Source organism: Penicillium canariense (assembly GCF_028826845.1).
Source record: "Penicillium canariense strain IBT 26290 chromosome Unknown utg000006l_segment0_segment0, whole genome shotgun sequence".
In the NCBI taxonomy this organism is placed as follows: domain Eukaryota; kingdom Fungi; phylum Ascomycota; class Eurotiomycetes; order Eurotiales; family Aspergillaceae; genus Penicillium; species Penicillium canariense.
This window is the reverse complement of record NW_026622733.1, coordinates 1040532-1058426: the sequence shown is the minus strand read 5'-3', so window position 1 is coordinate 1058426 and position 17895 is coordinate 1040532. Positions and strand designations below refer to the sequence as shown.

Sequence of the window (17895 nt, the reverse complement as noted above, 5' to 3'; positions counted from 1 at the left end):
TATTTATAAGCATCGCGCTCCCCCGGATTTGAGACATCAAGCGAAATATTTTCCTTCGTTCGAGACTCCGTGATGCATCTACACCGTCTTTCGTTCTTGGCGGCCGCGGTCAGCTTGGCGGTTCAGCCTGCTGTTGCAGTGCCCCACTCCCCAAGGGCTCAGGAAGGTACTTGCACGAAGACCACGGTTGCCATCCTGTAAGCGTTGAGTGTTTGCTGGTTCAGCTGGAAGGCATTGAGCTAATGCTATGAAGGGGTGGTGGAATGGCAGGCATTGCTGCCGCAGTAAGTATTCCTTGCCGTTGACTCGATGCTTATTGGGAGTTGCGTCCTGACAACGTCCAGCAAGCATTAACGAACGCTTCGGTACATGACTTCGCTATCCTCGAATACCGCGATACCATTGGTGGCCGTGCCTGGCACAAGACTTTTGGCAAAGACAAGGATGGGAAGCCGTATACCATTGAGATGGGAGCTAACTGGGTAGGAGACTTCCACGATGTAAAAGTACATTGTTAATCCATGCGGAACAGGTTCAAGGCCTTGGAAACCCTGGAGGTCCCCAAAATCCCATTTGGAGTTTGGTATGTTCCTAAACCAAACCTCCTTCCATGTTTATGGGCCGTACATGAATCTAATGCAATTTACAGGCCCAGAAGTATCATCTAAAGACCCACTACTCCAACTATGACAATATCTCAACCTACAACGAGCATGGCTACAAGGATTATAGTCATCTATTGGATGAATACGATACTGCATATGATATTGCCAATGCAAAGGCTGGGGAGATCCTCATCAACAACCTGCAAGATCAAAATGCCCAGTCAGGTCTTGCTTTGGCTGGGTGGAACCCGAAGAAGCACGACATGGAGGCCCAGGCTGTCGATTGGTGGAAATGGGGTAGGTTCGCTTTGAAAAACGCGATTTGGCTTCCTTGGCTAACTAAAGCTTTTTCTAGATTTTGAGGACAACTACACCCCGCTTGAAAGCTCTCTTGTATATGGCTGCGCTGGCGATAACCTCACCGTGAACGGGTTCAGCGACCACGACAATTTTGTCATCGACTCGCGCGGCTTTAACACAATCATCAAGGGAATGGCTTCTGAGTTTATGAAGGAGAATGACCCGCGTCTACACCTCAACACCGAGATCACCGAGATTGAGTATGGCAAGGACGGAGTCACCATCCACAATAAGGACGGCAGCTGTGTCAGCACTGCGTATGCCATCTGTACATTTTCACTGGGCGTTTTGCAGAATGACGCGGTGAAATTTACCCCTGATCTGCCCGAGTGGAAGCAAACTGCTATTCAAAAATTCACGATGGGAACCTACACCAAGATCTTCATGCAGTTCAACGAGACCTTCTGGCCGACCAACACCCAGTATTTCCTCTACGCCGACCCGGCCATGCGCGGCTGGTATCCTGTCTTCCAGTCTCTTTCTATGCCCGAGTTTTTTCCAGACAGCAACATTCTCTTCGTGACCGTGACCAACGAGCTCGCGTGGCGCGTCGAGCGACAGTCTGACGAACAAACAATGCAGGAAATCATGGCCGTCCTCCGCAAGATGTTCCCAGATCAAGAGATCCACGAGCCAACCGCTTTTCTCTATCCGCGCTGGAGCACTGAGCCCTGGTCGTACGGTAGCTACTCGAACTGGCCGCCATCGACCACCCTCGAGATGCACGAGAACTTGCGTGCCAACACGGACCGTCTCTGGTTCGCTGGCGAGGCGACGAGCCCGACATACTTTGGCTTCCTCCACGGTGCTTGGTTCGAGGGCCGAGACGCTGGTCAGAACATTGCTGCTATCCTGCAGCGCCGCTGTGTCAATGCCAACTCGCACAAACTGCGCGAGTGTGGCCCGCGGAGACACTGGGAGACCTTGCATGGAACCTCGCCACTGGCTGATTATAGTGCTCTGACGGGATGGATGGTGGACAGTTTCCTTGATACAAATACCGATTAGACTGATAGATGGGGGTTAGGTATGGGATAGCAGGGAGAACCTGGCGCCATATACCTGCAACACTTGTTCGATTCCATCGGTAGGAATCACAAACAGTGAGGCTCTAATGTAGCAAGGGAATGAGAGCAAGATTAGCCGCAAACGATCAATTCCAGATCCAAAATGTGACCACACCTCTCTGCGGCTATCTTAGGCTAATCGATATTCTGTATGTTCGTCCAAACACCCGCTGTATCCCCTCGCAGCACCATCAACTACTCACATCCGCTCAAACACGACCATTGTGCCTCTCTCGTAAGACGTCGGATCTCTCGCGTACACGCGGACGCCGAAATCCTCCCACACCTCCCGGAGGCGGCATAGGAGGGTCCGGAAGACCGCGGTCCTTTCGTTGCTGGAATCCAATAAGGGGGCATAGTTTCGGTACGTCGGCAGGAAGCCATTATCGTAGAATCCGAGGTGGCTCGTCACCTCACGCAGGGGCTCCTTTAGCTTCGGCTGCACTTGGTGAGGCAGCAACTCCCATGACATCGTTGTCACCCAGCTCCAGAGGTACACCCACGGATACAGGCAGGACGGGTATGTCCACATGCACTCGAGACTGATGGACTTAAACGAGCCTCGCTGGAACAGGTACTTGTAGATGTGAAAGCGAGACCACGGCTCCTGGCGCTCAAACAGGGTGGACGCGACGACCATATCCCCGGGCTTAGGGGTGCCGCTTAGGCCCTTGTCGTCTTCTAGCATCCCAAGCGTGATATGCTGGACATTGGGTAGGCTGGAGATCAGTTCGATGGGGGATTCGAACTGATTGGAGGGGGTGCCGTCAGGGGCGCTGCTTCCTGATGGGTCGCGGCCCAGGAAAAGCGCCTGCACCTTGTCGCGCACAGATTGCGGAATGTCGGCAATTGTGCGGGCGCTCCAGCGGTTTAGGCGCCACTGGTTGTTGTTGATGTAGTGCTTTGCCTCATGGTGAATCTGCGAGCAGACTCGCAGGAGCGCGGGGGTGATGATGCCGTGGAGACCTTCGGCTGCCAGGAGGTCGGAGGCTGCCGGCTCGTAATTCTTTTTGCGCAAAAACCCGGGGATGTCACGTCGGTAGGTGTCCATCCAGAGGCCGTGAGGAGTCGACAGTGCATGCCTGTAGACCATCCACCGTAGCTCCAGGGGAAGTGACAAGAAGGGAAAGATGTCGGGTTGGGACTGCCGGATAGAGTCCGACATGATACCGAGTCGACCCACGTTCTAGGGACGTGGAAATGACAGATGATAAGACCGAGCGGTTGGAAAATATACCAGACAGACAATAAGTGAAGGATCTGCACCACGAGGAAATACAGAAACAAGCGTATAAGAGGTGCGCACCAAGCGGTGAGAATGGGATCGAAGCGAGTGGGAATGCATGAAAAAGCCAAAACAAAATAAACACAAGACTTAGGACAAGAGCACCCGAAGTGGCTCAATATAAGAAAGAACAAACGCAAGAGGGGGTGACAAGAAAGCTTAGTGGAGAGGAGAAAGATCGTCTGATTGGTGTGACGAAACGAGGGTCTGTTGCCCTGACGGCACTTCAGAGGGCTCTGACAAGCCCTCTGACAAGCCCTCTGATGAGACCGTTGGTTCTTGTCTCAACTCGGCGATTTCACACTCCGCGTCGAAGCGGGCCCTACAATAGGGCGTCAGTGCTTGTACATGCTCACAGTTGAGAATCAACGAGATTTTGATCAGAAAAACTGAATTAAAGATTTGAAGAAGGGCGTTTGATCAAGCAGACGACCGGGAGACAGGTGAGGATTGGCAGGGCCAGGAGGTGGTTAGTTTCGCTGAAGACGGCTGGGGGCAGTACGAAGGAAATCACGTCTACACTGGTCCAGGTTGGGCCTGTTCCTGGAGGCAGTCAGGGCTAGGGCTGCCTGGTCTCGATCCGGGCAACAGTGAACCGAGGAGGTCAGCTCATCAGACTTGTTCATTGGGCACATGGAAGGAGATTGTCTCCACACCCCGTCTGTGCATTGGCGCGTAGCATCCATGTGGAGCTTGGCATGTTAATCCCCACAACACGTCAAAACATGCCCCGACGGATGCACAAGATCGTCACGGAAGATCGGCACAACTATACTGGTCTGTCGAGTATCAGGGCACGAAATAGAGGCCATACACCCTGAACGCTAACCTCTTGCTGCCTGCTCCGAAGCTCCATGGCATTCATAATGACAATAAGCCTCCAATGCTCGCCATTGGGGTGACAATGATGCATCGGATACAACGTCGGATGCAATGAGACCCGAGTCGAACCATGAAGGTCGTGGTAATTGTCGGCGAATAAGCCACTGTCCGTGGCGCCACCAAAGTCAAAGCGATCGGCTTGATCCGACCCGATGGCAGGACTCATCTTATCTGATCAGCCTCCCCTTCCCCATATATCCCCCGGATCACCCAGTTATCTCATGCTCATCTTGACAGTCAGCTTCATCGCGAGTGGAAATACAATGAGCTCGGATCCTGCACCAACAGTGGACACCATCACATCCGTGGGTCCCACGGATGTTGAGCTGGTCGTAATCCCAAGCCACGCTTGCAAACAGGACGATCCGTTCCTGGCCGCATTTGCTGAGCCTTTCGATGCGGAAAATCCCAAGCACTGGCGTACCGGTCGCAAGTGGGCCGTCACGGATGTGCTCTCCGCAACCGGGTTCAATCGCATAATGGTCTCGACCATCATGGCGCCGGCGCTATCTACAATCGCCAGGGAGTTTGACATGAACTCGGCAGAGTCAGCCATGACACTGTCTATCTACCTTTTGGCGACGGCATTCGGACCACTGGTTATTGGGCCGCTATCCGAGGTATATGGCCGCCAGCCGATTCTACATGCCTCGAATATCTGGTTCCTCACGTGGAATATTGCTTGTGGATTTGCTAGTAGTAAAGAGGTGCTGATTGCCTCGAGAATCTTGGCAGGCTTCGGAGCGAGTGCCATCTATGCATTGGCAAGCGGTGTTTTGGGAGAGGCCTGAGCAGCGGGGTCGCTCTCTTGGTGTCTACCTGCTGATTCCTCTGCTGGGAGCAGCCGTCGGTAAGTCCTCCCGAAAATGGAGGAAGCAGAGAAGAACCGAGTTGATGAAAAAGGTCAGGTCCAATCATTGGTGGCTTCATGGCTGACCGCACCACTTGGAGGTGGATGTTCTGGTCTACCTCGATCTTCCAGGCGGTCATGATCTTGGTGTCCTTCACTGCATTCCACGAGACATACGAGCCTCTAATCCTTCGCCACCGGGCGGGGCGCATTCGCCATGAGACGGGGGACTCTCGGTACTATACCACAGACGAGCGCCTTCATGCGAACAAGTCAGCGACGAGAATACTGGGAAGAGCTTTAGTCAGACCCCTGCGGCTACTCACCCTTCACCCAATAATTCAAATCGCATCGCTCATCTCTGCCTTCAATTATGGTATTTTGCATATCGTGCTATCGACTTTCTCCGACCTGTGAGCCAATCAATACCACCAGTCTATCGAGATCAGCGGCCTCCACTATATCGCTGTCGCACTTGGTGAAGTTGCAGGGAGCCAAATTTGCGCAAAGCACATGGACAGCCTCTACCAGCGATTCAAACCCCGCGCGGATGGTGAACACACACCGGAGGGTCGGATACTCTCCATTTTCCCAGGCGCCCTTCTGGGACCCCTGGGCCTATTCCTCTACGGCTGGGCTGCACAATACCGTCTACACCGGGCAATAATAGATATTGGTGCTTTCATCACAATGCTAGGTATGCAGATTACAGGCATGTCGCTTCAGGCATATGTCATAGAAGCCTATCAGGAGCACACTAGCAGCGCTGGAGCTGCCTCGCAGTTCTTGTGTAGCCTGACGGCATTCTTATTCCCGCTTTTTGCACCACGGATGTACGGGGTTCTCGGCTATGGATGGGGAAACAGCACAATTGCTTTCATAGGTCTGTTGGTTGGTTTGCCCGCGCCTTTGGTGATTTGGATGTACGGTCCGAAGCTTAGAGCGGGAGCGCGCACTAGCTATTGAGCAGGATATTGCTGAGAGAACTTGTGCAGCCTGTTCTTCAGAGAGATCACCAACATAGCGACCCTTGTGACACACTAAACGAACTGAAGTAAGTCTAAGCATCTCTGTCTGACTGTGGAATCCGCCCGGATTTCATTACCAGTCCCTTCTGGACGTGTCTTCCCATCTAGGTACTTTTTAGTAGTCACTTTTGAGTGCCTTCTGTACCTTAGGTATTCTATTATACCTCTACCACATTCCCTCGTGATATTCTCAACACATGCCTTCCGAGTTCATCGTGTTTGGTTACGCATCCTTTAGTTCCAAGCTGGTGGCCGAAGTACTACCATCCCCCCCATCTTGATGAGCTTGCCGGTCACGCGTGGGTTGGTAGGAGGGAAGAGGGACGTCTGGGTCTCCTGACGCAGCTTTATTAATCTAGTGTCACTGCCTACCATTTCTCTCTAGACTCTAGTCTTCCGTGGTATATTTATCACAGGTATAAGATTCTCTTCATTACTGCTGATGCGTGCGCCTTCATGGGTTCCTGTCTATTTTAGGTTACAAATTCATGAACTACTGTACTTGGAATACCACATCTACTCTCACCTGAGCCACTTGGAACCTCATATATTTGATGAAATAGTGAGATCGAGATAATGGTCCCAAATACCCTCTTCATATTCTACCCGAAGAGTTGCTTTTTCCCCGCAACCATGGCCCATAGACTCTGAAAGCCAAAGGGATTGGTATCATTATTGCAGCCAAGCATCCAAGCAAAGTACAAGCCCACTGAACACCCATGTTATGGAACATCTGTTTGGAAAATAAGGAAACCCAGCCGCAACAGATGAGCGAAGTATAATATTCGCTGCCACCGTTGATGCGGCTCTGTTGTAGCCATGCTTGTTAGATCTTTTGCAACATCCCATCATTCAATCAATACAGTAATTGTGGGGACTTACAGGGGTAGATAGGAGTCAACAAGATAGTTGAAGCATGGCAAGAAGACACACAAAACTCCAAAGCCAATAAAGGCTCCGGCAACCGTGGGTGCGGCCCAGTGGATCGCGGAAGTAAAGCCAGTCCAGCCGAACCTACAACAAAAGGATTGCATTAACTTAATCGCCCTTAATGCTCTCTGTGGAGTGCTCACCAGAAAAGGCCGACTGTAAACACCGGGGCTCCCAAGATAGTTGGACGGAGACGCCATTCTGGGATTGGCACGTTCTTATTTTCTACTAGTTTCTTCGTGTAGGCCGCATGCTGGGAGAGTATAAAGCCGCATGCAAGAACCTGGCCGATAATAAGACCAATAAAGGGAAGGCCACTGATCCCGGGTTTCATGTCGTAGATGGACTCGAAGACATAGGGATATGCTTCAAGAAGTGCGTAAACAATCCCATAAATGAAAGACATGTAGATTGAAACCAGGAGAATAATCGGTTCGGTCACCAGCATCCTCAGTGGCCGAGTGAAATACTTCTCCAAGAGCTCCCTTGGCTCTACTTCAACTCGTTCGTGTTTGGCATGGATTCCCCAGTTTTTTGTTTCATGGCGGATTTTGGCTGCCTTCTTGACGAGAAGACACGGTGCATATGTCTCTGGCAAAAACAGAACAGAAATAATACCATTAGTAAAACTTAGGAACGTCGGGATGTATAGTGTCCACCGCCAGCCGAGATAGCTTGAAGCAATGAAGCCCCCTGTGAACGGAGCACTAAATGGCCCGACAAAGACCGTCAAGGCATAGAGCGAAATTGCCGTGCCGCGGTACGTGTTATCATAGAGATCAGAGAGCACCGCCGGCACAACGGTGAGTTGGCTTGAGCCACACATGCCTGCGAAGAACCGACATATGTTGAGCGTCTGGATGTCTTTTGCGACCGCAGATGCGATGGTGAAGATACCACCGCCGAGCATGGCAATCGTGAGTGGCCATTTCCGTCCACGGAGCTCCGAGGCAGGTGCCCAGATCACTGGCCCAGCAGCAAATCCCAGCACGTATAGGGTAGTTCCCAGTGTACCGACTTCAGACCCGACACCGAACTCTCTGCTGGCGCTGTCGATCCCTGGGGCGAAGACGGCGCTGGTGAAGGACACTATGAACGTTCCACTGCAGACCAGGATGGAGATAAAAAGCCTTATTGGCGCATATAATCAGTAGATCCCTTGGTCGGAGGATTGGAAAAACAACATACTTCATAGAAAATTTCCAGTTGTAGGGGTGTGCTGGATCATCCATCCCGTCGAACTCGACAACATAATCCTGGGGATCAGGAAGCGGTGGTGGCAGAGGCCTACCCAAGCCCAAGCCTAGCTTTTCAGTCATTACAGTCGCTCTGAAATGCACCAAGTCAGTGGTTGAGCGGTGGAGCCGACTTGCTCCTATATTCGCGCCAAGTTGACGCGTGGGTAGCACCGGAGAGCAACCTGGCCTCTGCGCTGAAAAGAGAGAAGTTTTGTGAAGGCCTCAAGAATAAGTAGTTGAGCGGCCTGAAATGAAATGGAATGCAAATGCGTTTGACTCGAAAGCAATACCATAATTCTATATGGTGTATATAAATCGGGAGTGGGATCTCAGCCGGCATCTGCGGCATCTGCGGCATCTGCGGCATCTTGGGAGAGATACCCGAGGGTCCAGTGTCATCTCATATTACGAGGCTAGCAAAGCTCAGACCGTGTGTTTTGTCATCATGAGATATGAAAGCCTGTTGAACTAGGGAGGGTCCCCCCTGTGGTTTCTCCGGAAGTGGGATCTATCAGAACAAGAAATAACCGTATACTAAGACTGTGGCCCATGGAGCATTTTTGGTCTAGCGGTATTATACCCTAAATTTGTGCGACAGGATCATATACCTTGAGATGGCTGACATTCTCAGTGTCTGAGTGTTTAACATCTTGCTGGAAGCTAGCATAACCTTGAAATCACTCCAACGCCTTAATTCGGCCCACCGAAGAACGAGGAATCGATCATCTCCGCATTCAAAAACTGATCCAGATCGACCCTTTGAAGACCAGGCAAATCGGCAACAAGCGCCCCAAGCCATGAATATTCCTCAGAGCCGGGGTCGAGCTGTGGCGGCGATTCAACTGGCCTGTCCTGCTGATGAATGTTGAGCGCTTCGCCAAAGATCGCTATATCATCCTTTCTGCGCTGCTGATGCAACATGAGCAGCAAGCAGGCCGCGCTGTATGCCTCTCTCATCGTTTCAGTGTTGTACGTGGAAGCGACCAGGCTGAGCGTTTGCATTGCCTCCGGGAGCATTGTAAGAGACGAACGCGTGTCCATGACAAGAAGGACGCAGATGATGTGGAAAGGGACGTTGGCAACCTGATGCCATGGGGCGCAGTCTATGACCATACTTCGTGCGCATCCAAGTCCTTTCTTCAATAACTGTAAGACCTTGGCCGCGAGCTTGGAAGAAACATCCTGATTTTGGGTATGGATACGTCGAAGGATACAGAGAACAAGGTTACATTGAGCCAGGACCGATGGTGGCTGGGTATGGCTGCTGTCTAGGAGATTTGACAGGGTAGATGTGAGATCTGTCTCATCTTTTGACTTGCCCGGATCTAAGCTGACGGACACTGGGAGGAGCCCTAGAATCTCAGCTGTATAGTCACCGGGCTTTGGTGATGGAAGCGAGGGAAGAAGATTTTTCTGAAAAGAGACTCGGGAAAGACCAAGATCGAAGGATGTCCACACATTTAAGTGGTGTGCAATACCAACGAGCCGTCTCTGAATATCTGGATCGCACTGCACACTCGGCGGTAGGACTGAATGCGATTCTGGGTGGAGTCCCGAAGCCTCGACAAGATGCATTAAAGTGGAACTGGCGATCCATGTGGAATGTGGCGAGTCTGTCATTCGAAGGTAGACAGACCGCAGGGCCCATCCAGTTAGGAGGTCAATAGATGGAGGACCGGCGAGGTGTTGCATATCTAAGACGGTACGGGCTGTCTGAACAAGATAGAGCTCCGTAATCGTGGCGTGCCGTTGAGAGAACAAACATCCAAGAGCGGTCACACCAGCTAACGTGCTGTCGTATATTTCCGATCTTAGGGGAGATTGCCATCGCAGTGCCAATCGATCAAAAAAGAGGTTCTGATCGATAAACCCGTAGCATGGGTCCACTTTAGAGAAGTAAACCTGGGCCAGAGCTTTCATGTGCTCAAGCGACGTGATTTCCACGATCGGTAAAGCTGCAGTCGACGTTATTGGGGATGACACTCGTCTTGTGCCAATATTCCAACCGAAGAGATTGAGCTTGGGTGCTTTAGCGGGGTCGATTTTGAGGCCAAGCTTTCTTACGAACGCTGCCCCAGAGTTGGCCTCCAGGCGCCGGACTAGCCCGCAACGATCGGACTCGACGGTGCTAGGATCCGAGGCACTCTGCGGTGGAGACTGCGGCCTGGGCTGAGGATCCGTGGGAACCCTCGCTGCTCGAGACTTCCTATGGCGAGCTTCATAATAGCAGTCGTAGCCCCATTCGGTGCACGTAACGCATGGTTCGCCGCCATCACACTTTCGCTTGCGATTCTGACAGGGATTGCAAGCCAACCGGGCGCGCTTCCGCTTCAGAGTATGGGCTGTATCCATCTTGGCGTGGCTTTCAGGGAGAATGAGGTGCTGACGGCTTTGAAAGGGTGGAAGTGACTATTGCGGGTGTCGCAGCTACGGGCCGCACTTGCCTCCCGCAAGAACCATTGTGGTCGAGTGTCTTGCGGTCCGCGGGGGAAGTGGCGCGTCTCCACTACGCGCTGACGTCGCTGCAAACCGCCCGTGCCGTCCAATGACTCCATTTCGATGCCTCGGTCTGTCCAACATGACGGGCCTCGCTATTCATATGACACAGAGAATATAACCAGTCGGTTCACCCTTGTGGCTCTACAACTCCTGCAATTCTCCAAGCAGCACACCAGCCATGGCTGCCAAGCTATCTTCATGCTATGCATGGGCAACCAGGCCCTTCATAGTAGGCGCGCCGATGCGGATCATGTCCGGTCCAGCCCTCGCCGTCGCTATCTCACGAGCTGGCGGACTTGGATTCATTGGGCCGGGAGCCAAAACGCAGGACACCGCGGTCGATCTTGAGCAAGCATCGAAGCTAATGGAGCAAGCACGCGCCTCCTCATCCGTCTTTGACAAGTTGTCGCCAGCTAACTCTCTGTTACCTGTCGGTGTCGGCTATCAAATGTGGGCAGGCGACATCAACGTTGCAGTCGCTGCCATCGAGAAGTTCAAGCCGTGTGCTGTCTGGCTGTACGCTCCCAAGGAGAGTCTCGAGGAATTCGATGACTGGTCTCGCAGCATCAGACAAGTCTCTCCTGGCACCCAAATTTGGATTCAGATCGGCACCTTGAGAGAAGCAAAACAACTCCTCATAAGCTCTGAGAAACCTGATGCTGTCGTTGTCCAGGGCGCGGAATCCGGTGGCCATGGACGGGCCAAGGATGGACTGGGCATTATAACCTTGTTCCCCGAGGTTGCAGATGCGATGGAAAGCACTGACATCCCTCTGCTCGCAGCCGGGGGTATTGCTGACGGGCGCGGTGTGGCAGCGGCTCTGTGCCTGGGCGCATCGGGTGTTGTGATGGGGACTCGATTCCTGGCTGCGAACGAAGCACGAATTAGCAAGGGATATCAAAATGAGATTCTCCGCGCATCTGACGGGGCTGCCTCTACCACACGAACTCTGCTGTACAACCATCTTCGGGGCACATTTGGCTGGCCAGCTGAATACAGTCCTAGGACGATCATCAACAGGTCATTCATCGAATACCAGGCCGGTCGTGCCTTTGACGAGCTTAAAGCACTTCATGACGAGGCTGTGATTAAAGGCGACAGCGCCTGGGGACCAGAGGGCCGAGTTGCAACATATGCTGGGGCGTCTATTGGGCTGATTCACGAAATGGCAGATGCCGCAGATATCGTTCGTGAAGTGCAAAAAGATGCTGTGAGGCGACTTCAATCAGCAGTGGCTAGCTAAACAACGCACTATTTCCATCGTCTTAGTGCAAACATCCATTCACGTCAACCTACACATTTTTTCCTGCCGTCATTGGCTTTTCCGGAGCCCACATAGCCCCTGTTAATAAGTGCGCCTTGTCGCCGAAGCCCCGTTGACTTCGTGATGGACTGGCATCGCGAGCCTCTTGCTCGTTCTCGTAAAGTAAGCGCGTCGGCTGCATGATCGACGTCGAAACTTGGACAAACGACACCCGCACCCAACCAGCCGTTGGTTGGTTGGGCCTTATCGAGGGCCCGTTCCAATGACGCCCTGTTGTAGAACAGTTCCTACATGAAGGCCAAGTCTCATCACATCGTATTCGATGCACCTGGATGCGAAAGGCGGGAGTGTTAGCATGCAAGTTACTGAGTCAATGAAGGAAAAAAATGGTAGACTTCATACTTGCATGTCTGCCTGCCACTTCGGGATTTGGTGTACGTTCTCCTTGCCATATCAGAGATACCCCTTTCTATGATATTCTTCAAGATTTCTACCTACTGACTGGCGTGGTCGCTTTGCAACAAACTTACTCGGAAAGGCGAGATGTTAGATGAGTAAGCTCTGTCGATTGCCTTGAGACGGTCCTTGATATGAGAACTTATCCCAAAACAGAAGCCGAATACGATATATCCAATCAAAGCACGGGTTTTGCATTAGGTAGGATTTTTTGGATGGCGGATGCTCCTTGGCATGTCTTGAATGAGGACCAGATTAGGTAGGAGGTAGTCGAAATGACAAAATGATATAAATGTCGCGGAATTGTGACAACATTTCTTGTCAGGTAAGTTTGTCATTTTAAGCAAACTTTAATAGTAAATAAGGGAGTTCAGGCGGTCATACTGAAGAATAGATGTCAGCAGCTCTACGCGCATATAAGCCAATGGATCCTACCCTTATAACGGATTTTATCGGCAATCATCAGTCTTGTTTGTGGCGAGTTCCGGTTTCAAGTTTGATCTGAAGGGGACCACATACACAGGATATTTTAAAGAGAAAAGCTGAGCGAAGTCATGTCGTTGGGCTCCGTGAACAACACATCAGAACTGACGTACCGAAGGGTTAATGCGCTGAATGTGTGTGACACGTGTGAGCTCAGCACGACACTCTCTATTGACCAGCGAGGTATGGTCGCTGACAATGACACATCCATCGCTGAGGAATCCTGCTCCACGAACGCGTGGTCTCGGGCCACCTATGCCGACAATGTACTTGTGGGGTTTTTGATGGTACTCATTGGCTCTGATTGGGATGACGGCATCGAGTGCCCTGGTGCATTCCTCTGGCGCCTGATGATTGCTGGCCCTTTTCACTTTTCAGGGACTGGGCTTTGGCCGTCGAGCAGTTGAGCATGTTATTAATAACCTCCGGCCCGAGGTATGACTGAACTGTACACCAGCTACGGTGAAGGCCCTGGCAGCCTTGAAGGATTCTATCGGCGATTGGGATTCGTCCCGACTGGTGGCACTATTGGAGAGGATGAGATCGAAGTCGTCCTCAATTTCTAGCGATCTCCAACCGCTGAAATCGGGGTGCTTCGTAGACCAGGTCAGATACAAGATCCGCTTGGCTATATACGACAAATATTGAACTATTCTAGGTACCGATACGATCCATAGTCCTACGTGCAACAGCTCAAACGCTCTAGCTTTCAGTGGCGCCTAGCGGCTAGGCCGGAAAGTTCATGTCAGTTTGGATTCGAATGAACCATCGGGTTTTATGAATTGGCATCAGATGGCACTAGTGACAACGCCCATTCTTATGTTATGTATAGTAACATACTGATTTTGCACCTGTTCAACGAAAGGTTGTTCGGGTCTCAAATGATACGGTTGACACGCTATATGATGTTCATCCGTCATTATCGTGGATAAGAGTTGATTCTGGTACTCTGTACGGGGTATGTACTTTACTAGTGTAGTTGCTTTTTCGAGTCTGGTCTGTCTTTCGATGCAGGAAGGCGTTTAGCTAAAGCCCTCCTTTTGTGGTTAGATTTCATACCTCTTTTATGCCACCCGCTTGCCTATTTAGGACTCCAATACGACGTGGCCAGCCGGCAGAGTGAGTAATAGCGACCCCTAATACCGCAGGCGAATTTCGCGCACCAGCTCTCCTCCTCCTCACGCCTCCCATCACACCCCGATCGGCCAAACGAGGGCGCACCGAGGCCCCTAAAGCCAGTGCCCGCACCGCTGCCAGCCTGTTCCCATCCTTCCGGCTCCGGATCCCCCGTGCGGTGTTGCTCTACCAAGAAACAGACTCTCCGTCCTGACCACGCCTGGCGTCTTCTTTCGCATCCTTTCTATACAGAACGCGTGTCTCCGGGATCCGGGAGATAGCGCATACTTCCGGCACATTGACCTCAATCTCCATGACTCAGTTAACACTAGACGTAGTGTAAGCCAGCTGCAGATATCGGTCTTCGTAACCGTTGAGATGAGACCGCCGTCCGAGACCACTTGCCGCCTTCTGCGGGCGACTACCTTCTGCCGCCCCTCCCCGTTGTGTGGCCGCCCACTTCTGCTCCACGACGGCACTCCCTTACTTAAGGGATCTGCCGGTTCTTTCTCTCCTTCATCTGTCTGATTCATCGTTTCTTCAATCATGAGATCCCTCTCTCTTGCCAGATAGTGGTCGTCTTATTGAGTAAATGCCGGGTCATAGTAGAGTGTTTTGCCGCTCCGCTCCAGCCGCAAGACACAGTCACTCGTAAATTCACGTGAAAGTGAGACAGTACTGGGTATATGCTTGGCTTGCAATGGTGTCATCGGCCGCCTCACGGCGTACTTACAGTATCGTCCAGCCAGCCGATAGTGGAGAGATCGAATGATACCATGATACTAAACCTACCAGCGTATCCTACAGTGAGCCCTACTCATGACATGCAAAAGCAGGCGGACACAACTCGAGAAACTCGAGCTTTACAGCCATTTTCTGGAGGGTTTCATTGCTTGGTTCCACGGTTGCTATGATGCAGCCTGTGCGGCGTGATCGCTTCGATCTCGGATCCTTCATTGCCGCGAGACCTCGTATTTCTCGTGTCCTTGTTTCAGCGCCACATACAATGCGATGTTGCTATTTGATGGGTTGAGAAGCCTGCTCATGCACTCGGTGAGGTGAGCTGATGCCCATCTTAATTGCTAGTTTTATGCTCGCGATACTGGGTGAACGTCCAGACGAACCATAAATAGGAGACTGTTCTGCTCCTCTTCGAACACCGTCCAGACACTCTTCAAGCACATATATCATTAGCCTCCCGACCAACTAACAATCATGATTGTCCCCTTTTCTGTCGTCACGCTGCTCATGGCCGCATATGCCTTGGCCGCACCCTCGTCCGGCCTCGTCCGTCGGACTTGTGGCCTGGGTCCCTCATATATTGACATCCTCAACGTCACCGCGCCCAATCAGCCGTCATCTACGTACACCCAATTCACTCTCACCCGCGACGGTAACCCCGTCAGCAACACCCAAATCGTTGCCATGACCTTCGACCTCATCCCCCCCTCTGCCACGGGCTGCCGACTGCAGATTACCATCCCCCAGCTCACCCAACCGAATCAGATCGCATGGGGCTCTGCGACCCAGGCCGAGTTCTGGACCACTGACCCATGGTATCCCAACACTCCCCCGACGTGGAACAACCTACCGGCCAAGCGGGAAATGGTGGCTACCTTTGGGTTTCCGACATATGTGACGAACTCTGTGTTTCAGACCAACTTGGCGAGCAATGTCTGCACCGACCCGATGAGCTATCTCATTCTCTTGAGCAATTGGCAGACCCAGGCAGGAGGGGTGGATTTCTATAATTCGCTGGGTGGGAAACAGGGTTTGGAGGTGTTAGGGTTTGAGATGATCTTTGATTGTTGATTGATTCCGTAGACTGGTTGCGTGCAAACAATATACTTGTCATGGTATCTTCGACAGATATACGCAATGCCGAGGGAGGAAAAGATTTTAATGAGTACAAAGTTTGCATAACTCACACTCCTCTGGAAAATAGTTGTCCAGCTGGCTTCTCAGAACAGGGCGGTGGATCAGGTTCGCTATATTAAACATAAGGGCAGTTCTTCGTCAGAGCCTGCATTTACTGTAAAGCCACGCCACTGCCAAGACCGATACTGCGTCTGTCGATTACTTAGTCCGTTTTCCGTGCATTCAAGTCACTTGTCTTGGGACGAGCATAAGTACGATCAAAGTTGAGGATACCGCCTTGCAGGGACCTCCAATGAGGCTTCTGAATGGATCGCCTGCACACTTAAACGAAATAGGCTGCTTCTGACACATGCTCATCAGGCTCTCTGGCAGAATGAAGGCATCGTGAAAGGTCCGCCTCCAGCGCGATGATGTGTTCGATGTGGCTTCATGTTTACTTTATTGAAATCTATGTACTAACGAAAGGCCGAGTGGACTCAGCTGCGAGTCTGTAGGTACTGGTTGCCTCATTTCATGCTCTAATTATCCATGAAGTCATCTTACCATTAAAGACATCTACTACTTCATTCTACTTTATAACTAGGGATTCGCTGATGACATAAGAAATAAACGGCAAGAAAAATCCATATATCCGATTCCATCGCCGTTTTCCTATCGATCCTGCCGAAAATGTACCTTCCTTAACCCATCGTTATCCTCCTAAGCTCGTGTCATGATTCCAAGTTGATTGCCATCATTGCATAATAAACCCTCCTAGAATATTGCTGCCGCTTGGTTCGTAACAGCGGTAGGTAAGTTCAATAGTTGGGTCTAATGCCCTGCATCCGGAGAAGTTTCCGTGGTTAATGGAACCTTTAGGAAGGAGAATATATCCTCCCAGGCTTCCACTGACTGCGCTATGGTATCATGATCTGATCCTTCAATTGTTGTGGAGACGAAATCAATCGCCTCGATCCCAGCGGCCTGCCAACACTCTTCGAAATACTTCTGTCCCTGCTTGCCGACCAGAGCGTCCGTTGCAGCAAAATACGCACGGAGGGTAAATCTGTTGACCGCTAGAGCTTGCGCGCATTCCGCATAGTCTGAGCAGACCCCCCAGCTACTACCCCCATCTTTGCGGAGAACTTGCATAGCCTCGCTATTGGCGCCGACAGTGTTCTCGGTGTGCATAAAACGGATAGCAAGATGGGCGAGTTCCTTCTGCTCCAGGAGAGGTACGCCATAGTCACGTTCGACTCGTCGCCAGTTATCATTTAGAAACGAGAGGTCCTCGGCCGTTTCATGGGAATCACTGCTACCAGAAGGCGACATGTGACGAACGAGGGCTCCACTGGCCGATAGCACAGGGGCAGCTTGAGTTACAAAGAAGCGTGGAATTTTATTCCAGAATGCGAATGCTTTAGTTGGCACATACTGTGCTATTTGCATCACCTTCACGCGCGAGTATGTGGGGTCAACCCAAGGAGCTAAGAAAGTTGAAAGTAAGAATATGTAAAAGGTGAAGGGGGAGGTGAGGGCTTAGGTGTCAGAATCAATACCTATTACTGCCATGACCGGGTTGATGTAGTCACGACACTGTGCCCATGTATTGAGCAGATAAATAGTGCCAGCACTATGTGAGACAAGGCTCACGCGTGAAATTCCGAGATACGCCAGGAAAAGCGGCAGCATGTCGGTCCATGCGGCAACGCGTTCAGCGAGCGGGACGTCGGTTGAAGCGCCCATGCCCGGCCGATCAATAACGAGCAGGCGCACACCAGCACGTTCTGCGATTACATGCAACGGGATGCCGAGATAGCGTGAAGCGAACATACCCGGCATGAAAAGTATTGCGGGACCCTTTTCGCACCCAATGTCGGCGAAAGTGATGTTGAGCGGGCCATATGCGGTATCGACATTGATACGGCGGTGGAAGCAGCTCTTAGATATGTGATGGTATGGATCGGACATGATT

The 17895-nt window shown here is 51.6% G+C and overlaps 9 protein-coding genes across 9 annotated transcripts; 5 read left to right on the top strand and 4 right to left on the bottom strand.

Moving 5' to 3' along the window:
* Positions 1-72: 72 nt before the first annotated feature.
* Positions 73-1973, top strand: N7482_008366 (uncharacterized protein; the record flags this gene model as incomplete). The annotated part of the gene is made up of 6 exons (XM_056690490.1): positions 73-197; positions 254-284; positions 345-482; positions 533-583; positions 650-902; positions 961-1973. 6 exons carry the CDS (start codon positions 73-75, stop codon positions 1971-1973), a joined length of 1611 nt encoding a protein of 536 aa, XP_056540255.1.
* Positions 1974-2231: 258 nt separating this feature from the next.
* Positions 2232-3197, bottom strand: N7482_008365 (uncharacterized protein; the record flags this gene model as incomplete). Its single annotated transcript, XM_056690489.1, has 1 exon — positions 2232-3197. One exon carries the CDS (start codon positions 3195-3197, stop codon positions 2232-2234), a length of 966 nt encoding a protein of 321 aa, XP_056540254.1.
* A 1265-nt stretch (positions 3198-4462) lies between these two features.
* On the top strand, positions 4463-5466 carry N7482_008364 (uncharacterized protein; the record flags this gene model as incomplete). Its single annotated transcript, XM_056690488.1, has 3 exons — positions 4463-4819; positions 4935-5049; positions 5108-5466. 3 exons carry the CDS (start codon positions 4463-4465, stop codon positions 5464-5466), a joined length of 831 nt encoding a protein of 276 aa, XP_056540253.1.
* Positions 5467-6672: 1206 nt separating this feature from the next.
* On the bottom strand, positions 6673-8326 carry N7482_008363 (MFS transporter; the record flags this gene model as incomplete). Its single annotated transcript, XM_056690487.1, has 4 exons — positions 6673-6883; positions 6960-7091; positions 7151-8137; positions 8196-8326. 4 exons carry the CDS (start codon positions 8324-8326, stop codon positions 6673-6675), a joined length of 1461 nt encoding a protein of 486 aa, XP_056540252.1.
* Positions 8327-8935: 609 nt separating this feature from the next.
* N7482_008362 (uncharacterized protein) lies at positions 8936-10597 on the bottom strand (the record flags this gene model as incomplete). The annotated part of the gene is made up of 1 exon (XM_056690486.1): positions 8936-10597. The coding sequence occupies one exon, from the start codon at positions 10595-10597 to the stop codon at positions 8936-8938; it is 1662 nt and encodes a 553-aa protein (XP_056540251.1).
* Positions 10598-10922: 325 nt separating this feature from the next.
* On the top strand, positions 10923-11987 carry N7482_008361 (nitronate monooxygenase; the record flags this gene model as incomplete). The annotated part of the gene is made up of 1 exon (XM_056690485.1): positions 10923-11987. One exon carries the CDS (start codon positions 10923-10925, stop codon positions 11985-11987), a length of 1065 nt encoding a protein of 354 aa, XP_056540250.1.
* Positions 11988-13018: 1031 nt separating this feature from the next.
* On the top strand, positions 13019-13354 carry N7482_008360 (GCN5-related N-acetyltransferase; the record flags this gene model as incomplete). The annotated part of the gene is made up of 1 exon (XM_056690484.1): positions 13019-13354. The coding sequence occupies one exon, from the start codon at positions 13019-13021 to the stop codon at positions 13352-13354; it is 336 nt and encodes a 111-aa protein (XP_056540249.1).
* A 1924-nt stretch (positions 13355-15278) lies between these two features.
* Positions 15279-15875, top strand: N7482_008359 (uncharacterized protein; the record flags this gene model as incomplete). Its single annotated transcript, XM_056690483.1, has 1 exon — positions 15279-15875. One exon carries the CDS (start codon positions 15279-15281, stop codon positions 15873-15875), a length of 597 nt encoding a protein of 198 aa, XP_056540248.1.
* An 876-nt stretch (positions 15876-16751) lies between these two features.
* Positions 16752-17891, bottom strand: N7482_008358 (alpha/beta fold hydrolase; the record flags this gene model as incomplete). Its single annotated transcript, XM_056690482.1, has 2 exons — positions 16752-17407; positions 17480-17891. 2 exons carry the CDS (start codon positions 17889-17891, stop codon positions 16752-16754), a joined length of 1068 nt encoding a protein of 355 aa, XP_056540247.1.
* Positions 17892-17895: the final 4 nt, after the last annotated feature.